The sequence below is a fragment of the Mustela nivalis genome, assembly GCF_964662115.1.
Source record: "Mustela nivalis genome assembly, chromosome: 8".
In the NCBI taxonomy this organism is placed as follows: Eukaryota; Metazoa; Chordata; class Mammalia; order Carnivora; family Mustelidae; genus Mustela; species Mustela nivalis.
This window is the reverse complement of record NC_139027.1, coordinates 10,785,869-10,807,900: the sequence shown is the minus strand read 5'-3', so window position 1 is coordinate 10,807,900 and position 22,032 is coordinate 10,785,869. Positions and strand designations below refer to the sequence as shown.

At 42.1% G+C, this 22,032-nt stretch overlaps 1 protein-coding gene across 1 annotated transcript in view; it reads right to left on the bottom strand.

Moving 5' to 3' along the window:
• DDX1 (DEAD-box helicase 1) overlaps positions 1 to 19,999 on the bottom strand; it is a 34,253-nt gene extending 14,254 nt beyond the window's left edge. Inside the window, exons 1-14 of the mRNA XM_082744161.1 lie at positions 19,730 to 19,999; positions 16,731 to 16,782; positions 16,370 to 16,433; positions 15,224 to 15,253; positions 14,535 to 14,631; positions 12,640 to 12,687; positions 11,921 to 12,004; positions 11,608 to 11,691; positions 11,159 to 11,235; positions 9,983 to 10,055; positions 8,208 to 8,284; positions 7,980 to 8,094; positions 7,100 to 7,238; positions 1,846 to 1,906 (exon numbers count right to left, since the gene is read on the bottom strand). Coding sequence (XP_082600287.1) covers positions 1,846 to 1,906; positions 7,100 to 7,238; positions 7,980 to 8,094; positions 8,208 to 8,284; positions 9,983 to 10,055; positions 11,159 to 11,235; positions 11,608 to 11,691; positions 11,921 to 12,004; positions 12,640 to 12,687; positions 14,535 to 14,631; positions 15,224 to 15,253; positions 16,370 to 16,433; positions 16,731 to 16,782; positions 19,730 to 19,745 — 1,017 coding nt within the window. The 5' untranslated portion in view covers positions 19,746 to 19,999. The remainder of the gene's footprint in view (positions 1 to 1,845; positions 1,907 to 7,099; positions 7,239 to 7,979; positions 8,095 to 8,207; positions 8,285 to 9,982; positions 10,056 to 11,158; positions 11,236 to 11,607; positions 11,692 to 11,920; positions 12,005 to 12,639; positions 12,688 to 14,534; positions 14,632 to 15,223; positions 15,254 to 16,369; positions 16,434 to 16,730; positions 16,783 to 19,729) is intronic.
• Positions 20,000 to 22,032: the final 2,033 nt, after the last annotated feature.

Below are 22,032 nucleotides of genomic sequence, written 5' to 3'. Positions count from 1 at the left end.
GTCTCAGTTCAAAGTAGAGAATATTGCCTGAAAATATGAAGATAAGGCCTGTTTAATGTATTAAGAACCAGCTATGTGCCAAGCACGGTGACAGGTCCTATACATAGCAATGAACAAAATATCCCTCTGATTCTTTACTCTTTACTATAACATCTCTTTACGATAGGATTCCAACCCACATATCAGTCTCCACTCTCCTCAATTTCAGCAGCCAAAGTCAGCATGAAAACTCACTTTATGTGAAATATATATACTAGGTCTCTCAGGTTTAAAAAATGATAAGTTGGAAAAACCTGTATAATAGCACCAATTACTCCTCTGGGCGTCAACTGCACGTGTTGCTTAACTGTGCAACTTTTTTTTTTTTTTTTGCAATTTTTTAAAATTGTAAAAATTACACAGTTCTACTCTCTCACTCCAAAGCTGACTTTAGCCCATGACAAGACACAACACAGGACTACGGCTGAGCCAGAGGATGATGGGAGATCACAGGAGGACAGAATACAGATGGAAAGAGCGGAAAGAGTATGTATTAGATTCCCTAAGCAGAATGGCTCTGAAGGTGTCAAGAAAGCCACAGAATAAAACTACCATTGGATTTAGCCAGTACTAAATTTAGATATGAATGACAGAAGCATATAGAATTCCCTAAAATCTCTACAGCTGGAAAACAGGAGTTAAGAAACTTAATAACTTCTGAAGAAAATGGATTTGGGTTTGAGGAGCCAAGAATGGAAATGAACATTCAATCTCTTACAACCACTAAAAAATATAGCACAGCAAATAAGAACATATCAAAGCAATATTATTATCTTAAAATAGTATTAACAAGTATAGTAATAGGATTCCTTGCTTTTAATATGTCATACCAGGTCAATCTAAACCACACAGCATAAAATTTCATTTGACAGGGGCACCAATGGAACTGAAAGAAGTGGACATAATTCCTCGCCATGACTCAGTATCAGGTGGGTTAGATCAAATAATAAAATATTTAGGGAAGGAAATGGGAGAGAAATTTGAAAGGGACAAGTTACTTCACACATATGAAATATTTTATGAAGTCCTATCTATATCTAGCGCCACAGGATTGATGAGCCCAGTTAAGAATATTACCTTATAATAAGGATCCCAGTCCTAGCTTTGTCTTTTGTAACTGCATGCCTACGCACCCTTTGTAAGACTCCCCTGACCCATATCTGAACTCATCTCCCTCCTCCTGAAGCCAGAGTTTATCACTTTTCATCCGTCCCTTGGGTCACTGCCAAAATGTCCACATTCTCTGCAATCCACTTGATTTCCATTTCTATTCGTAACTCCAGTTTCTTTTTTTCCCATTATCTCCAAGAAAGGATTCTTTTTTTTTTTTTTAAGATTTTATTTATTTGACAGACAGAGATCACAAGTAGGCAGAGAGGCAGGCAGACAGAGAGAGGGAAGCAGGCTCCCTGCTGAGCAGAGATTCCCGATGCGGGGCCTGATCCCAGGACACTGAGATCATGACCTGAGCAGAGGGCAGAGGCTTAACCCACTGAGCTACCCAGGTGCCCCAAAAGAAAGGATTCTTAATTCATGAGAAAGCAAGAAGAAAATCCTCAAGTGCTCAAAAGGTAAACCAAAAAAAAAAAAGTATGCTGAATTTTGCTGAGGGGTTTGGAAGAAACTACCGTGCTGTATACACTTGGGAAAAGAAAAGACATACTTGCAACATGTTTTTGAACAAATTTTGTTTTGATCTTGTTCTAATTTCAGACTCACTTAATTTTTCTTGAAACACAACAGAACTACAACTGCCAAAATGATAGCTCATAACGTAACCTCTTAAAAATTAAAAGTACAACTTACCCCATTATCCAAAACAGAGAGCTGATCCCGTGCCGCAACACCTCCAATTATCAGAAGCTCCCTGAAATAAATACCATAATGATAACATAGAGAACGATTCAAGCTGGCCGTGTTGTTTGACTTGTATCCATTTCTTTTCGGTGGAAATTAAGGGTAAATTAAGTAACTGAGAAACAATCTACAACCAAAGGCTGGAGAAGGGTGGAATTTAAGCACTTCACTTGCAGCAGCCGCATAAATGCTAGAACAGGCCGTGCAGAGGAGCACGTGAACACCCGAGACCCAGAAGACACCAGTTCTCATTCGTTTCCATGTCCTCCTGTACTAGGCTAATTCCCAGGGCTCCAAAATCTGCTTCCAATCTACCTTCTTGAACATTTGTGGTTGTATGTGTATAAATTATATCTCTGAAATCTATAAGTATCAATTGTTAAAAGTTGCCTCCAGATAGGATAACTAAAAACTGGGGGACTAGTTGAAATACTTATTTTTCACAGGATATTCTTTCACATTGTTGAATTTTTCTCATTCCAAATAAAATTTTTTTTAATGTTTAGATTAAAAAAGATCACATTATGCCAAGGCAATTCTATGTGGGGAAAGAACAGCCTTTTCAACAAATGGTGCTGGGACAAATGGATATGCACATGCGAAAGAATGAGGTTAGACCTCTTTTTAATACTACACACAAAAATTAATTCAAAATAAATTACAGGTGCAATTACAAGACACGAAACTGTAAAACTTTAAGAAGAAAACAAGGGGGTAAATTTTCATGACTTTGGGTCATGAAAATTACCTTATAATAAGGATCCCAGTCCTAGCTTTGTCTTTTGCAAAGTCTCATCATATGGGACACCAAAAACAAAAGCAACAAATGAAAAAAATAAATCAGACCTCAATATTAAAAACCCTTGTACTTCGGGGCACCCGGGAGGCTCAGTGGGTTAAAGCCTCTGCCTTCGGCTCAGGTCATGATCCCAGGGTCCTGGGATCGAGCCCCATATCGGGCTCTATGCTCAGCGGGGAGCCTGCTTCCCTCTCTCTCTCTGCTTGCCTCTCTGCCTACTTGTGATCTCTGTCAGATAAATAAATAAAATTTAAAAAAAAATAAATAAATAAAAACCTTTGTACTTCAAAGACACTATCAAGAGAGTGAAAATATCCACAAATCCTATATCTAATAAATAATATCATATGCGTATCAGAATATATAAAGAACTCTGATAACTCAACAAAACAACCCAAATGAAAATCGGGAAATAAAATGTGGACATTACAAATGGCCAATAAGACTAAGAAAAGATGTTCAACACCATTAGCTATTAGGGAAATGCAAATCAAAACCATAATAAGATATGATTTCATACCCATTAGGATGGCTACAATCAAATGAGAGGTAAGTGTTGAGGATTTGGAGAAACTGGAACCTTCAACATTACTAGTATGAACGTAATACCATGTTGTCACTTTAGAACACAGCTGGGTGGTTCCTAAAAACATTGAACATGAAGCTAATACTATAAGATGCAGCAATTCCACTCCATATATATCCAGAAGAGATGAAAATGAGTCCACACAAAAACCTGCATACTAATGTTCATAACACAGCAGCCAAAAAGTGGCAACAACCCAAACGCCCTCAGTTAATGGACGCATAAGTAAAAACATGGTCTGTGCAAATAAATGGGATGCTTTTTGGCAATATAAAAGAAATAAGCACTGATCCACACTGTGTCATGAACGAACCATGACATCACGCTAAGTGCAAGTGGCAGTCACAAAAGAACATGTATCACACAATCCCATTTATGTAAAATGTCCAAAACAGGCAAATCTACAGACAGAAAATAAATCAGTGGCTGCCTTGGCATGGTGAGGTCAGGCGGAAACCGAATGGCTGTTAATGGGTACAGTGCTTCCTTTGAGAGCGAGGAGAAAGTCTAAAAACGGTTTTGGTGACAGCAATACAACTCTGTGAATATAATAGAAAAACTAAAAGCAACCGGAACACTTTAAAGAGTGGGTTGTAGGGTATGTGAATTAGATGCAACTAAAGCTATTTACAAAAAAAGATTGTCTCCTCCTTATAAAGCAAGCAAAATTACTTCCTGATATAGCCAGCAACGTCCAATCAGAAATACCTACCATTTATCTTCCTTTATTAATTTTACTCTTAATGACCACAGTCTTTTAAAAAATCCTAGAACACACTAAGAAAGTAGACGACCTTAACACTAAGTCTTGTAACACTACAACTGATTAAAAGTTAACTTTATGGCTTCCTATCCTCATCTTGAACAATTTACAAGAAATACAAAACACAAAGTGCTTTCTCACCTATGAATGTCCATTACCTTGGCATATTCCCTAACCATGTACCATTCTAGAGCTGTTATAACCATTCTAGAGCTGTTATATTTCCTAAATATGGTAATATTAGATGCCAGATTATTTATATAGGAATCACCTGGAAGAGCTGCCATTCTTCCTAAAGAAAACAAAAAAATTCTAATTCCTATCCCCTGGAAATTCCGATTCAAAATATCTAAGAGAATAAATATCTAATATTAAATATCTAAGAGAAGAATAAACAATCTGTATCTTTAAATAAAGTCCCTAAGTTCCCAGGTTTGGAAACTATGATCCTTAAATCTATCATTTCTTCTGCTACAATACTCTTTTCCACTTTCCTTTTCACTTGTATTTATCCCTATGAATTTAGCAGAAGATACACACATAGCCCAATCTATCCTTGTGTACAGAGCACTGTAGGCTTAAGGAATATAAAAAAACAGCCCTTGACTTAAGGATTACAAAGCTAAGTTGGGATGAGCAAAACTATGCATATTTAAAACAAGAACACTAACATGTGACAGTGCATAAGGATTAAGGTGAAGCACACACAGTCAGGTGTCCAAGGAGGGAGAAAGGACTGGGCTGGTACAGCCAGGCTAGCCTCACAGACTAGGACTTGAGCTGGGTTTTCAAGGAAGGTTCATTTATACAGAATACCAAAATAAGTAAAACATAATTTTACCTTTTTTTTTTAAAAGATTTTACTTATTTGACAGAGAGAGAGAAATCACAAGTACGCAGAGAGGCAGGAAGAGAGGGCGAAGCAGGTTCCCCGCTGAGCAGAGAGCCCGATGCGGGACTCAGTCCCAGGACCCTGAGATTGTGACCCGAGCCGAAGGCAGAGGCTTAACCCACTGAGCCACCCAAGAACCCCTACAATTTTACCTTCTTAATAAATAGATTTTATTATTCATCTTCCCTTCCAGTCCCTGTCCAAGGGTATGTTAACCTTTACACATAATTACAGTACAAAAATCCATTCATATTAGCATTTTACATTCTTTCAAAACACACTCTCTTGTGAAGAATTCCAAGTCCCTGACATAAAGCAGATGTCCTGGTTGTGTTTTCCTACAGTGACTTTCCCTATCATATCTCCAAGGCATTCTACCCCATTTATTCCATTGTTTCTCTCCCTTTCACACAATCCCCCCACTCCCACACTTAATTTTGTGAAAACAAAGACTGTCTCACTGTTATGCCGCTGATCCAGAGCCTAAGACTCCACACATAGTAGGATACAAATAATTCCCCAATGAGTGACATATGCATCAATCCTCAAAACAAAACTAAGAATTATTTCACCTAAAAAACTGTATGAAGTATAATTTATCCCTAAGTTTAACTTATAAGTTAAAAAAAGATCAGTGTTAAAAAAAATGGTCCTGGGGCGCCTGGGTGGCTCAGTCGTTTAGCATCTGCCCTCAGCTCAGGTCATGATCCCAGGGGCCAGGGATCTAGTCCTGCATCTGGCTCCTTCGGCAGGCAGGGAGCCCGCTTCTCCTCCTGCCTGCCGCTTGCTCTCTCGTTCTCTGACAGACAAATAAATAAAATATTTTTTAAAAATGCCAGCAATTCCAAATTTCTGAAATAAGGGAGTGGTGATGCTGGCACAACCTGACTGTGCCAAAAACCACTCAACTGTACACTTTAAAATGGTGGGTTTTATGGTGTGAGAATTATGTCTCAATAAAAAAGGTAATTAACAAAAATCAAGTAACAAATCAACTCACACAGTAGTTTATAAGGCATGGCCTTCCTCAAGACAAAAGGGACTGCTACTGAGCAAGGAGCTCCACAAGTTCACTTCACTTACGGTCTCCCTCCAGGGGTTCCGGGAGCCCTCCGACTAGGCAGTGACCAGTGAAAGCCCGAATGGAAAGTTCTCTTTCCTGTGAGACAGGCTAGACTCAGCTTCCCCAAACTGTTTACCAACATGTAGGAAACAGTGATATTTTCTACACAAATGAAGTGATGGATCTAACAGTGAATGAAATGTTCCCTTAAAAATATTAATTTCTGGGCGTGTGGTGGCATAGTTAGTTAAGCCTCCAACTCTTGGTTTTGGCTCAGGTCATGATCTCTCAGGGTCATGAGATCGAGCTCCACTTGAGGCTCTGTGTTAAGATTCTCTTTCCCCTCTCCCTCTGCCCCTCTGCACCCCCCACCCCTGCGTGCATACATGTGCTCTAAAATCTTTTAAAAATACAAAAAATGGAGTGCCTGGGTGGCTCAGTGTGTTGAGCCTCTGCCTTCAGCTCAAATCATTATCTCAGGGTCCTGGGATAGAGCCCCACATCTGGCTCTCTGCTCAGCAGGGAGCCTCCTTCCCCCATCGCCCTCGGTGTGCTGCTCTGCCTACTTGTGATCTGTCAAATAAATAAAAATTTTTTTAAAAAATACAAAATAATTAAAATTACTGATATTGTTTTGCAAACCATGGCATTTCATGTACGAGAAAAATCTCAATTTACTTATCTTTGAACAAACTTATCAAATAAGAGTTTTAGGGGTGCCTGGAAGGCGTCTCACTCAGCTAAGGTCATGATCTCCGGGTTGTGATATCCAGCCTCCTGTCAGACTCTGGGCTGGGAGTAGAGTCCGCTCAAGAGTCTCTCTGCCCTTCCCACCCCTCCCCACGTCTCCCCACCACCGACCCCAGCGCGGGAGCACACAAGCTCTCTCTTTCTCTTTCGAAACAAAACAAAACAAAAATATTTTTTAAAAAATTTTTTATATAAAAACTACTTGCTACTATATATCAAAGTTAAAGTTATACACTCACACCTGTGCATGTATGTGCATACTGAATTTCCACCTCATTTTTTTTCTTACTCTTCTTCCAAAACACCTCAAACCTAAAAACAAAGCATTTGAGCACAAAAGGAAGCTTTACCTTAATTTAGGATTATCAATATATTTCTTAAACTGCTTGACGTTGTTCAAAGTCTGCTCAGCTAACTCTCGGGAGGGTTCGACGATGAGAGCTTTCGGAGCGTTGGGGAGAAACTTCGTCTGTGCCACTTGCGCATTACCTTAAGAAAATGAAAGCGATGGGAACGTGTTCCGATCACATCTCAATACCTTTACTCGTAAAGCATGAGCACAAATATTCCAGTATCAAAAATTTCAGTAACTGTCAAAAAACTACAGGACACGGTCATAAAACAAAATAAAGCTAGGATTCCTAAAATCAACTATAGCTTCTTAAAATTTACTTGCATGATTACAACTGATCATATGTTTTGTGATAAAGTAAACAAGCTATGAAACAAGCTATGAAATTCAGTTACTTTAACTAACTGACATAGATTAGCCAACACAATGGTAAGAGTATGAGCTTTCAAGTCCAACTGCTTGGGTTTAAATTCAGTTCTACCACTTACTTGCTGTGTGACCTTGGGCAAGTTACGTCAAGTCCCTATTCCTCGAAGTCTTTGTCTGTAAAATGGGAAGAGTACTACCTTATAGGGTTGTGAAGATTAAATAATCTATGTAAAGAACTTAACACAGTGCCACAGCACTTAATAAGCACAATTTTATAAATACTAGATACCATCACCATGATCAGTCTCCCCAAAATGCCTAAACAAAACCAAATACTCAAGAGTTTATGAATCAGGTTTTGAAACTGAATTTTACTGACGTGTTAAGTAAAGATGTGTGACTAAAGCAGCACAGGGAGCACGTGTAACTCACTCACTAGGAGAAGCCTCCTTACTGGAGTTTTTGCCAGTACCCCATTCTTGCAATTCTTACCCACTCAAAAGCAATACCTGTGTGCTGTGATTTGACAACACAACTATCCGGTGCCTTGGAAAGAGCAACAAAACCATCTTTTGGTGGAAACTTAAATTCTTCTTCACCGAAGTTAAACTTTAGTTCAGCATTCTAACATGGAACAAAGGGAGAAAATGAAAATTCTTAACCTAACAGCAAACTAACCAGTACAAAATAAAGCAGATCAAAGTAGCTTATAATCATAGCAACATTTTTCTGATTACCTTCAAAACACAAGCAGGAAAGAGGGCTTGGTTCTTCATATGTGGTGGTATTTCAAAGGCCAGACCAAGGTCTTTTCCTAAAAAAAAAAAAAAAAAAAAAAAAGAGGGAGAGAAAGAGACTGAGGAAAACAAAATGATCAGGAAAGAACGTCCGTATGCTCACATCATCAAATCTCTCAACCCACCCACATGCATGCGTGCCCGTCCTGCTCCCACGGCTAAAATGGGCTGCCTAATGTCAAACTCTTCACTTCTTACTTTACTCCTACAAGTGCCCCTTCTCCCACTCCACATTTTTCCCTTCATAATGGATCACTTCCATTAGACACTTCGACGAGACAGCCCATGGCACACAACCATACTGTAACATTAAAACACAGACAACCTCCTTGAATCGACATCTTCCTCTACCTTCTATTTTTCTTCTCCCGTGTGTAGTAAAACTCCCTGATTTCCACCGTCCCTGTGTCATTTCAATTCATCCCATTCTCATCACTGAAGTGACTCCCAGTCACACTCCCCCAACTCACCCATCAAGCTCACCAAATCAGAGATCATGAGTGATTTGTACTTGTCAAACCCAGTGGTTAATCTCCATCTTTCTTTCTAGGCTACACCCACCGGAAGCACTGGATACAATCTGATTCTTCCCTCCTTCAAATCCTTTCATCACGCGGACTATAGGACTTCAATTTCTCGAGTCTCCTCCTCCTTCACCTCTAAGATTCTCCTCAATTTGCTGACTTCTAACTGAAAGATTCCCCAGACTCAGATCCTTCCTATTCCTTATCTACTCTCATTCCCTATGTAGGGAATCCAGCCTTCTAGCTTTAAGTATCATCTATAAGCCTTTGTCTCCCAAAGCTGTACCGCCAACCCTGACCTTACAGGGCGGGCTGGCCTTACCAGGGTTGGCCTTACACATCTGACCTTACACAGGGCTTACACATCTGACCACTGACTTGACTTCACCACTTAATGTGTAGTATCTCAAATTTAATATGCCCCAAATACAATCCCCAGCAACCCACTGGCCCCCTATCTACCGCTGCCACACATACCACTCTGTTTTTAACACAGAAGCCATGAAACAGTGAAAGTGAAGAGAGAGGATATCAATTCTCTCGCTAATCAAAACCCTAATGGCTTCCAATCTCACTCAGAAAGTTTATATCATGGCCTAAGAAGGCCCTATATGGCCTGGCCTCACTACCTCAACTGACCTAACATTCCACCACCCTGCTCCATGCTCAGTGTGTCCCAGACCTACTGGCCTCCTCAATGTCACTCAGACACCTCAAGCACACTTTTATCTCAAGGCCTTTGCATTTCCTGTTCCCTCCGCTTGAAATACTCTTTGAAGATTTTTGTACAGGCCACCACCAAACTCATTCAGATTGCTACTCAAATGGCACCTTATCAGAGAAGGCTTACTGACCACCCAGTATAAAGGAGCATGCCCCTAGACTATTAGCACCCTCCATCCCCTTACCCTGATTACACAACTTTCAATGTACTTGTTCCAACCTAACATAGCCTGCATCTCTCTTTCTCCACCAGTAGGAAATCCACAAGATGAAACAATGTTTGTTGACTCCATCCTCTGTTCTAGATAGAGCACCTGCTGGTGTGCCTGGCATGGAGTAAATGCACAAAACATACTGGTTCAAAAGGGCAGGGAGGGAGGGAGGACTGGAGAAGAGGGTAAGAGAATTATAAATCACAAATATTGGGTATCTTACCTTCCCTAACAAGACAACCCACTGAAAGCTTACCATTTTTGGAGAATTTGACATGCCCCTTATCTATATCGAGGTAACATCCAATGGTATCATGCATAGTGAATTCCTAGAAAAGCAGAAAGTGCAGTGCTATTAATAGAAAGAAAAATCGTAATTAAAGCTAAAAGTTCAGGGGCGTCAGGGTGGCTCAGTGGGTTAAGCCTCTGCCTTCAGCTCAGGTCATGATCTCAGGATCCTGGGATTGAGCCCTACATCAGGGGTCTTTGCTCAGCGGGGAGCCTACTTCCCCTCCCTCTCTGCCTACTTGTGATCTCTGTCTATCAAATAAATAAATAAAATCTTAAAAAAAAAAAAAAGCTAAAAGTTCAGTACAGCTACATCAAAAGTAGTCAGTGCTTCAAAATAGTTCCCTGAAGCCCTAATGGAGGTGTTAAAAAGAGCCTGTTGGGGAACCTGGCTGGATCAGTTGATGCAGCACGTTAACTCTTTTTTTTTTTTTTTTAAAGATTTTATTTATTATTTATTTGACAGAGAGAAATTACAAGTACACTGAGAGGCAGGCAGAGAGAGAGAGAAGGAAGCAGGCTCCCTGCTGAGCAGAAAGCCCGATGCGGGACTCGATCCCAGGACCCTGAGATCATGACCTGAGCCGAAGGCAGCGGCTTAACCCACTGAGCCACCCAGGCGCCCGCACGTTAACTCTTGATCTCTGGGTTCTGAGTTCAAGACGCATGCTGGGAGCAGAGTTTATTTAAAATAAAAAGTCTTTAAAAATGAAACAAATTGCTTATTACAGCATATCATATATCATAGCACAGACGTCCTGATAGGCTTTTTAGAATCAACATGACATCCAGGCTCATCCTCCTTACTACAGACTAAGACTTGACAAAAAAACATTTAGATTCACCATGACTAAAAATAAGAAAAGAACATATACATTCAAGTCAAAGCCAAAATCAAAATAAGTGAAAATAGAGACAAAGTAATATACCTTGGAAAGACTAATAAATGGTGTAAGAATAAAAATATGCAGCTCATTTTAAACATTTCTTCACGGAAATGTGAATCTGAACTTTGTGTAGAAAATGTTCAGAAAATCCACCTGAATTTCAGAGTCCCTTTTATACTCCTAGACATGTCACAGTGACCAAATAAGTACACAAGAAAACTTACTAATGCTACGATTAGGTCGGTAATACAACTTACCTCTCCGTAATTATCAAACTGTTTATTATGGGATTTCTTTCCTGTTCCACCAAAGCCAAATCCGAATTTGTCGGTACCTAGATTTTAAAATGTATTTTATTTATATGGTTAAGAGTAAAGATAAAACTAAAAGCTCCGTACAAATCTAAAAATCTACAAAAACTCCAAGCATCTATGCAGTTTCGTGTGGTACATATTGCTGCATACTAACTGTACTCCGACTTCCCTCATATTCTGAACCTTCTTCCTCCTGTTTTACACTGTAATAGTATGCATTTTTAGTACCTCAAATCTTTTTGGTACACAGTGAGGTATACATAAATTTATTTTTTCCAAGTCTTGAAAATAGAAACTTGTGTGGTTAAGATTATTTTGCTCCCCACTATCATAAAATGTCAACAATCCACAAATATAAACCAGGAAATTCAGTTTATTTCAGAAACACTCACCTAGGTCTAAGGAAGCCTGCATGGAAGACCACCCGACTCTGCATAATCCTTGGTCATGACAGGACACTTCGTAGTAGTGCTTCCCTAGAAGGGCAAAATACTGTGTGATTTATACACACCTATGAACCATTTACCGTGAAGGCCCTTCCCCACGATTTGAATGACAATTTGTAATGTTCCAAACGAAGAACTATAGATCTTTTTGTAACATTAGAAATCTTTTCAGATCCTTGATTTAAAGCTACCTGAAGAAAGTTCATGTATTAATACGTTACTTCACAAGTTGATACAAGTGCAAATGCTATTTGAATACCTTTCGTTAACCCCTTCGTCGCTCTGCAGCCATGCCACTCCTTCACTTCTCTGCTCTGACAACAAAGACCATCGGACCCAATTGCTGGATTTGAGAAAAACACAAAAAACCATGTCAGCACACAGTATATAAATTAAGCATCCTGAAACATGCATGTCAACTTATCACATATACTAGGACACATTTCCATTATATTCCAATGACTTATTTGACTATTCCTATGTCACTACTCAAGTACTCAAATACAGCAACTACATTCTAGTCTCTGGTTAATTAAATCTTCATTTAATACTATTTTTCATTTTCATTTTCACCACAAATCTTCATTTAATACTATTCTTTTTCTTAATTTTCTTGCTATTCTCAGGAATTATTAAAAACAAATTCCTCGGGGCGCCTGGGTGGCTCAGTGGGTTAAAGCCTCTGCCTTCGGCTCAGGTCATGATCCCAGGGTCCTGGGATCGAGCCCCACATCGGGCTCTCTGCTCGGCAGGGAGCCTGCTTCCTCCTCTCTCTCTGCTTGCCTCTCTGCCTACCTGTGATCTCTGTCTGTCAAATAAATAAATAAAATCTTTAAAAGAAAAAAAAAATTCTCCCCTGGGGATAAAAATACATTATATGTTTATAAAAAATTAAAAAATTTAAAAAATTATATTATGAAAAAAAATAAAATAAAAACAAATTTCTTACAAATAAGCTGCTAAAATCTATCTACTTACCAAAAGCAGATCCTCTGTCATATGGGTTCATTTGCCATTTGTTAAGAACTAAAATTAAAATAAATCACACACAATCATACGAAATTAAAAACACTCTCTAAAAAATAAAATATATTTTATGTGATACCTTAATTCAGATTTATACCTAGATTTAATATGATTTTACAAATTATTTGGAGCATACAAGTAAACGTTTTGCTCTTTCTAGTAAAGGCAAAATTGAAAGTGAAAAGCAATAATCATTGCCCTTGGGCTAAAGCCTTTTCTCCTCACTTGCTTCACAGCACTTGGTAGTAGATGGCACTGATCTCTGTCGTAACTAAGAAGGCACGGATAAAATGAAGCTTTGGTAACTAAATACGTTGAAATAAACGACCAAGTTGGGCCCCTGGGTGGCTCACTAGATTAACCCTCTGCCTTCAGCTCAGGGCCCTCTGCCTGCTTCTCTGCCTACTTGTGATCTCTCTCTCTGTCAAATAAATAATTAAAAAAAAAAAATCTTAAAAAAAATTAAAAAAAAATAAATGACCAATGTATCAGGATCTAGTTAAGTATCACTGTGTCATTTTTAAAAGAAAAGCAAGTCCTTTATGTCAGTACCACATTCAAAAGTCACAATTTTTCTCCCTCCTCACTTGCATGGAACCAACATTTTCCTTTTTTAAAACATCTTAATAGTCTATGCATAACCGAAGAATTGTATTAGCTCGAGAACTCTATAGATACTCTATATATACTTCAGGCCTAACTTCCTGCCCAAGGCAGAAATCTTTTCTTGATTTCTTGTGGCCCAACAATCTCTACCATCTGCTTAAACTCTCTGATGGAGAAATAACTTACTCTTGAGGTTCTCTCTCTCCTTGCTCCTTGTAATTACTAGTAAGTTCTTAAACAGAAATCTTCATTAGATTATTTCTAATTAGTCCTGGTCCTTTCTGAAACAGTTATTTTCTCTCGAGATCCCTTCAGTGATTTTACAATTATCTCATCTCTTCTGCACTTGCTTCTCTATGTTTAGACCTCTAGTGTCTTTTCTCCTCCCAGGCCATGATTTTTGAAACTACTACCTCCTCTGGAAGGTACTACTACCCTCCTCTGAAAGCATTCTCTTTTACCACCACCTTTCCTAAATGAACTCATTAGCTCACAATTTATTTATGAGTTCATTCTATGAACTATGCAACATTGTTACTTTCAACTTGCTAAGAAATGTTGATCTGGCAAGTTCATTCCACTTAAGCTTGCTATTTTGTCACAATCGTATTCTGTACCATGAAACAAAAGTAACTTAAAATACAGAACAAATTTTGTCAAAATATAACAAAATAGAACCATTTAATGAAAGCAACACAAGTTACAGATGAGGAAACTGATGTAACATTATCCACCGCATAGACCGGACTGGAAATCCTAGTAAAAGGATCGATCTCCAGGTAAACTGGACTAAACAGAATGCACTTTGAAATTTACACTTTACGTTTTAACTTCCTGGACTCCTTTCTTAAAGGAAAAACAATGCATGCCTCCTTCCCCTGTGGAAGAAATACGTCCCACCATCATGGACTCTAATTCCATCAATTTTTTATAAAATCCTCAATGCTTTTGTAAAATACTATACCAATTTATCTTTAATATCAGACATAAAAGGCATTATGAAAAACATTAAAATAACTAAATATAATTTCCAAATGCCAGAGTTTTCTCAAAGAAAGCACTGTTAGTATTTTAGGAGAGACAATCTTTCACCATTTATTATGCTATAAATGGCATTTAGCATCCCTGATTTCTAGGGCACCAAATGCCAACAGCCCTATCCCCCAAACATTGACTGTCAATGCCAGGAATGAGAATTACTATTTTTACATAGAAGGGAAATATTAATATGCAAAACTTACCTGAAGCACCAGTTTTAATTGTTGTTTTTCCTTTTTTGCCTTCCTGTTGGTCTTTCAGAGTTTCATATACTATCTGAATAACTGGAATACTGAAAGCCTATCAAAGAAACAATAGTTCTCTACATTAATATTCAATATTAATGACAATTTAACAATCAATGTTATAAAAGTTACACATGCGCATTAAATAATTACATATTCCAGATTGCTACTCTAATTTCATTTGCCCAAGTCCAAAATACCAGCAAGATAACAAAAGAGTTGATTAAGTGAAGGAAACAGGAGGCAATTGACAACCCAAAACCATAAACAATGGAGACTTTCAGAACAAACTTAAAGAGGAAAAATAGGGTCTGGTCTGACCAACCCTGGTCCAGGCCAATGAGAAAGCCACCTCTATTTGCAGTCTCTTTATTACTAGAGTCATTGCATTAAAATTCAGAAATTAAAGATACTGCAACTCTTTATTCAAGATCAGTTTATATCTGTACTAGTTTTAAGCCTATACTCCTGCAGATCACATTTCAGAAATCAGCTGCCAACTAAAATACCATTCTCAGGGGCAAGCAATCAATTCCTCACATTCTGGAAATGGTTGTTTTATTAAGTATTCAAAGTAAAAACTACTGTTCAAACTCGCTTTAAAAATCAAGTCTTACAAAGTAAGTCAACTTAAGTTCATTACTTACACCAGTTTTTCCACTTCCTGTTTCCGCAGCCTGAGTGGGAAGAAAATATTAGATTGTCAATTTAAAAAGTCAAATTAACATGACAGTATGGAGAAATCTTTTAAGACTTGACTGGCTACTATAATTTTCAATGCCTCTCGATTCCTCAGGTTTCTTCAGTCAACTGTGACTACTGCCAATCTTGTCACTTCTCCCCCATCCCTCAACAATCTGCCCTCCCCTCTTCTTTCCCCATCATCATTCTAATCTAGATTACTACAAAAGTATCCCAGCAGAATCTAATCTCTGAGCTGTACTACAAACTGCTAATATCTTCATAAATACACAGTCTTCATAAATACACAGTTCTAACGATGTAACAGCCCCACTTAAAAATTTCCAGTGACCCCGGGATACCTGGGGGGCTCAGCTGGTTAAGCGGGCTAAGCATCGGACTCCTTGTTTTAGCTCAGGTCATGACCCCAGGGCTGTGGGATGGAGCCCTGCACGGGACTCCAGTCTTGGTGGAGTCTGCTTGAGATTCTCTCTCTTCCTCTCCCTCTGCTCCTCCCCCACCCAGAGCTCATGCAGACATTCTCCCTCTCTAGAATAAATACTTTTTTTAAAAAAATTTCTGATTCCCCCCTGCCAACAAATACCAATTCTTTAACATGACACTTGAGAGAGTCCAAATAATCAAACCCACTACATACTTCCTATCTTATCTCAAGTTATATGCCTCCCCCCCACATCCACATTTTACGCTACATCTGACTGAATTACTCTGGGATCATATCCTGCATTCTCCTACTCACAGTTTTTACTGATATAGTCTCTACTTACGGAGCATTTCTCTTTCAACTTTCCTTTGTCCAAAATATACCTCCCCCAAATAGAGCCACTTGTATGACAGACACTTCTCTGTACCTGTCTTAATATACTACTGGATTTAAGCTTCTCAAGGGTACAGACTGCATCTTATTCATCTCTGTGTTCCCCACAACTTCTGCCTCATTACTCTGAATACAGTGTATGTATCCTCAATGTGAATAAAAGTAATTTTGGTGAAAATACCATTTCTAAGCCTACGGCGCTCTTCAAGTGGGTCACAAACTGCCACAGAATTGTGTCCTCAGCTCCCAAATACCTCCCCAAAAGCAAACATACCATAAGTACATCACCGCCGCCAAGGATCAAGGGGATAGACTCAGCCTGGATATCAGTTGGGAGACTAAAAGAATATTTTGAAGAATTTTAGTTAGTAGTAAAAAGAGAATCACCTATGCTAAATAAGTTATGTTAAACGATAAACTTAAAAGAGTATTTGACTTGGTAAACAGCACCAATCTTTTCTAGCTAAAAACACATCAGAGTTGAAAAAAAAAAGCTTTCTATAATTTAAAGAATCTTAAGATAAACTGAATTTTAGTTACTCAACCAGATTCAAAAATATTTGATAAGATCACTAGCAACTGTTTAAATTACTGAACACTGTTGTCACAGGTACATTTAAGCTTTATGTACTTACAGCCAATCCATCTCTTCTACGGCTTGAGCAATCTCGGGCATAACACCCATCTCTGAAAATAAAAACTCACTTTAAAAAACTGAACATACTAAATGTAAATAATATTGCTTTTAAAATTACTGTCCAAAGAAAAGGGAAGACGTTTTGGAGCGTAGCTGTTATTCAGTACCTCCAGAGCATGGCACTGTTGAAAAGAGTATATAGTTAACAGAGAAAGACTTGCATTCAAATACAAACTCTCCCTGGCAACGTGACCTTGATCAAGCTCTAAAGCTTACGAAGCTATAAACCTGTTTTCTTCTGACAAAATCTCTAATGTGATCTAGGCTGTAGAGCCACAGGAAGATTACGGATAGTGATATGTAATGCATCTGACACATAGTTATCCCTCGATACACAGTAGCCGCCAGTGAGTGCTTCCCTCCTGTGACTGGTGAAAAAGCCGGAGAGAGGTTTCTCAACCAACACTTTGGTTTATAGAAAGATAACGGGGAAGTCATGTGCCTTGACTATTCGAGGACCACCTGATTAGCCTTAGCGATCCGAGAAAAGTGAGCAGACAAGTGGAGAGGGGGCCCAGCCTTACTGGCAACCATAATCAAACTCTGGCTAACTAAAAATGGCGGCGGGGTGAAAACCTGGGTAACTGGAAATCACACTTGAAGAACTATGGTTCTTCACTGTTCAGGTATTTGAATAATTAATTCACTGTGAAGCCAGTCTTAAGATTGCTTCTGATTGTATTTTGTCCTTTCTCAAATAGTTACACATGAAGTAGATAGCTGGACTGCGTAAACCTCTTTTCCAAATAAGTAATTTTTAAGTCTGCATTTAGGAAAATGAAACTTTTATTATTATTATCACAAAAATACACATTTCTATTAAAAAATTATCAACACTCGGGACGCCTGGGTGGCTCAGTTGGTTGAGCAGCTGCCTTCGGCTCAGGTCATGACCCCAGCGTCCTGAGATCGAGTCCCACATCAGGCTCCTTGCTCGGCAGGGAGCCTGCTTCTCCCTCTGCCTCTGCCTGCCATTCTGTCTGCCTGTGCTCGCTCTCTCTCCCTCTCTCTCTGATAAATAAATAAAATCTTAAAAAAAAAAATTATCAACACTCAAACATTCTTAAGCCCCAGAAATAGCCAATTTGGAGATGTTTTATTTCTTGTAATGTGAAAATCTACACATTGGACATATGCACTGGATAAACAGCTTTTTTGTTGCACATGAAAAGAATCATACTAGCAATTAACACAAGAGGTAAAACTTCGGTACCTAGTCAACTCATTAATACATATATTAACGATAGGGGAAAGTATGAAAATCTTTTTCAAAAAAAGGCTCTCCTACCTCTAAATCTCCTCCAGGAAAATCCACAGATCAAAAAAGTAATGAAGATCTGAAGTTGTACACCCAAGCGGCCTTTCTAAGAATTGGTCCCATTAGATACAGCTACATCCTCACTCTAAAATCCATAGTGCTTGAAAAAAGGTAAGCGATGCTCTTAAAAAAGCTGCCGAGTCTACGGCAAGCTGAAGTCAATGGTCAAACTGTTAGACTGCAAGCAGCAACCACAGACCGCTTTCAGCAAATTCTAGATGTTCTGTTCCAGTCTGGTCACGTTCTCTGCATGTTTGCTTTGGAACCATGTTTTCTCCAAATAGAACACTTTGGGGTGTCTGGGTGGTTTGTCAGTTAAGCGTCTGCCTTTATAGCTCAGGTCATGATCCCAGAGTCCTGGGATCGAGTGCTGCTTTGGGCTCCCTGCGCAAGGGGGGAGTCTGCTTACCCCCCCTCCTTCTGCCTCCTATTCATAATCTCTCTCTCTCTCTCTCTCTCTCTCTCTCTCAAATAAATAAATAAATAAAATCTTTTTTAAAAAGTAGAACACTTTAATATTTAAGGGGAAAACAGGAATGCTCCTGTTCTGTGATTCCATGTCTTGATTTCCTATCACAGACTCTTCTGGTCCTTTCCCCTAACGTTCCTGACATCTGGGCAAGCCTCCGGGAAGAAGCCAACCTATGAAATGACAATGTGGCGCTGCTCTACACACCCGGGCTCTAAAATCCTGTTTTGGGGGGAGCTGGGGCAGGCAGCCGGCGAGCACTCCGGGTGGGCGCCGCGGTGCCTCCCCGCAGAAAATGCGACACACACACACCAGGCATCCTCTCCGGCGACTTAAAGAAGTGGGATTCCTCGTGTGTTTATAGTAGAGGGAAGCAAGCACCGCACCGTGCTCCACCTGAGGCCCCCAGGCCCCGCTGGATACACGGACTGGGCACAAACTCCGCGCCTTTCCGAGGCAGGACGCCGGGGGCAGCTCCGTAAAGCTGCGGCTGGGAAAGATCACGGCTCCGGGGTGCAAGACGCCACGTCGAGCGACGGCTGCCGTCCCGGGGAGGGTCGCGGAGCCGAGCACACGCGAACGTGCCACCCGTCCGCGGCGCGAGCGTCTGCGGGCGACACGCTTCGGCCCGGCCCGTCGCCGCGGCCGGCTCGGCGTCTCACGAACCGACGCCAGAGACGGGTGCCTGGGGCTCTCCGCCCCGCAGAGGCCTGGAACCCCGGGGGCCGAGGCCGGGCGGCCCGGTCCGCGGCGCCTGCCCACGCGCGGCCGCCGTCGGCCGGGCCGAGCCCCGCGCACCGCCGCCACGTCAGAGCGGCAGGAGGCCTGGCGCGGCGCCGCCGCCCGTTTCCGCGGCCGCGGGTCCCCGGGCCGGCCGGCCGGCCGACGACGCGGCAGAAAGACGACGGGGAGCCGGGGGCGCGCGGCCGGGACCCGCGGAGAGAGGCACTCGCCACCCCCGAGGCGCACCGGCCCGGCCTCCCCGAGGCCGCCGCGGGTCCCCCCCGCCGCACTGCGGACGCCGCAGCGGACAGCTCCCTCCCGGCCCGCGCCGCACCGGTCCGCCCCCGCGGCTCCCGGCCGCCTGCCCCCGGCGCCCGAGCGCGGATGGAGCCGCTCGCCCCAGCCCCTCCCCGCTCCCGAGACGCACCAGAGAAGGCCGCCATCTTCGCCGGGTCGCGCGCGGCTCCGCTCTCCCCCCTCCCTCCCTCCCTCCGCACGGACACGCTTCGCAGTGGCAGCGCGCGCTTCCGGCCTGCGGTCTGCGGCTTTCCGAGTCCGGGCAGGACCCCAGTCCCGGGAGATCGGTTCCGGCCGAAGAAAAGGGCCCGCCCGGGAGCGCGCCGCGCGGGGCCCGAGTGCAGCACGACCCCTGGTAGCCAGGACCGGTCGTCGTCACTAGCCGTGCTAGTGGTTACCGTTTACTTAGGGCGTGCCATGGGTCATCAGGACCACTTTAACACACACGAGGAAACAGATGTTAAATGATGAGGGGCACCCGGTGGCCCAGGGTGATCTGATGGTAAAACACGGCCCCCTCGGCGGCCCGGTTCGTGATCACCCCCAGCCTCTGAAGATCGGCGGGGCTTTGTGGTGTGGGAAGGATGGAGGGGATGCTCTGAGCTCATCGCCCAGAAACCCTACACTACGGAGTGCCTGCCCCCAAGACATCCCCTCGGTGCCTTTGATGGAAGGTCCCCAACCTCCCTGCCCCGGCGTCCCACGTGGTCCTGAGCGTTCCCAGGTTATCTGACCGCCCCGCGCTTGGACTCCTTTCTCTTAGCAGGGAGAGAGGAAGGAGTGAGGGTTTAATGCTCCCCGCACATCCTCAGGTAGTGTTAGTGCTTTTGGAGGTGGTCAGGAAGAGTCAGGAAAGTCAAGGAACTCGTCTGAGGCCACACACAGCCGCTCAGGGGCCCGTGGGGTCTGAGCGCCCTTTGCTTCAGGGCAGGGGCCTGCTGTGCCACCGTTAGGCCGCCCCGGGATGACACGCAGGAAAGTGAACCCCTCGGGCAAGATGCGCGGGTGGAGTTAGAGGTGCTGCTGCAGGACCCCCACTTCCTGAGCAACCTGTGTAACCTGCACAAGTCTGGGCTTCCTTAGGGGCACTCACCTGTAAAACAGCCAGGCACAGTGGCACCTGCCCTGCGGGGGTTGTTAGGAGGATTTTGTAAAACAGGTAACGCACAGTGCGTGGTAAGGATTGGCAAGTATTAGTGTTACTGTTACATGCGCAGCGTTTGTTACATGTTACATGTTCAGGGTTACATGTTCAGGATTTGCCTGAAGCTCCAAAAACCAAGGACAATACATTCCTCCCCAAGCTTCACACCTCCAGGGGACACCATTTACATTATATTCTATATCCTCACATGTTTTATATATAATTCGGCAAAAGATACCCCGAGAGTTATGCAATGTAGCAATTCTGAATAGATGTCACATTCTAAAGACAGACAGGAGATCACCCATCACCCAGGACTTTCCTTTAACCAATCCTCGCCTTAGCCAAGAAAGGATTGAAAGTATAAGAAAAAGAGATTTCTCTGAAGAGAGTTGCTGACATCCTTGGCATTTTTCCTCTCTCAAGACAGGAAGCGTTTTCGGGGGGACTACTCAGAATTTTTGATCTCTGGGTTTTGGGAAGCATTAGACGTGCTGTGAGAAGCTGTGGCAGGCTGAGACAAAGGGAATGACAAGGTTGCTGACAGAGCAGGTCACAGTTCCAACACCTGTGGGCGAACCCGTGTGACCTTTCTCCCACTGGACCTCTCGCTCACTGGACCTGTGGGAACGGACTTGAAGTGGTCTTCAAAGGAAATGTGCTGCAGAGACCCAAAGAGCCCAGTTGAATTCATACCTTCTAGGCAGTGGAGAGATATCACCTACCTGCCTCCCGTGAGTTGTACCTGGAAGATACCAGCAAAAGAATCTCCAAGATAACCACAGAAAGTACACCCTCAGAGAATCAACCTTGCACATGACTGAACCAGAGAGGACCGGAATCAGATCACACGGCAGCAGACAGATGAAGGTAGGTATCTCCCCCACCCCACATGACTTTCTCTCTCCCCAGAACCCAGAGAAAACCGCTAATGGGAAAGGGGAGAGCAGAGCCTGACCCCACAACCTACCCTACTGCCAACCCCGGGGAGGGAGGAAGCTACAATTTTGGTGCAAGTTGTGAATTTTGATTGTGACACTGGACTCAATAATTTAATTACAGAAATGAGGCTGTCAATGGGATGGAAGAAAGACAAGTTTTCATTATCTGAGAGTAACCAGAAAAGCTTCAGAAGATGCCAGAAGTTCTATCTAGGTCAGGAAAAGAAATACCCATAGAGAGAGTTTGAAGGGAATGAATGATGTTTTCAGCTTATTCCCTATCAAGTTTGGCTCTAACATACTACTTTGATAAATATCAGTGTGTGGGCGTGGGTGTGGGTGTGTGAG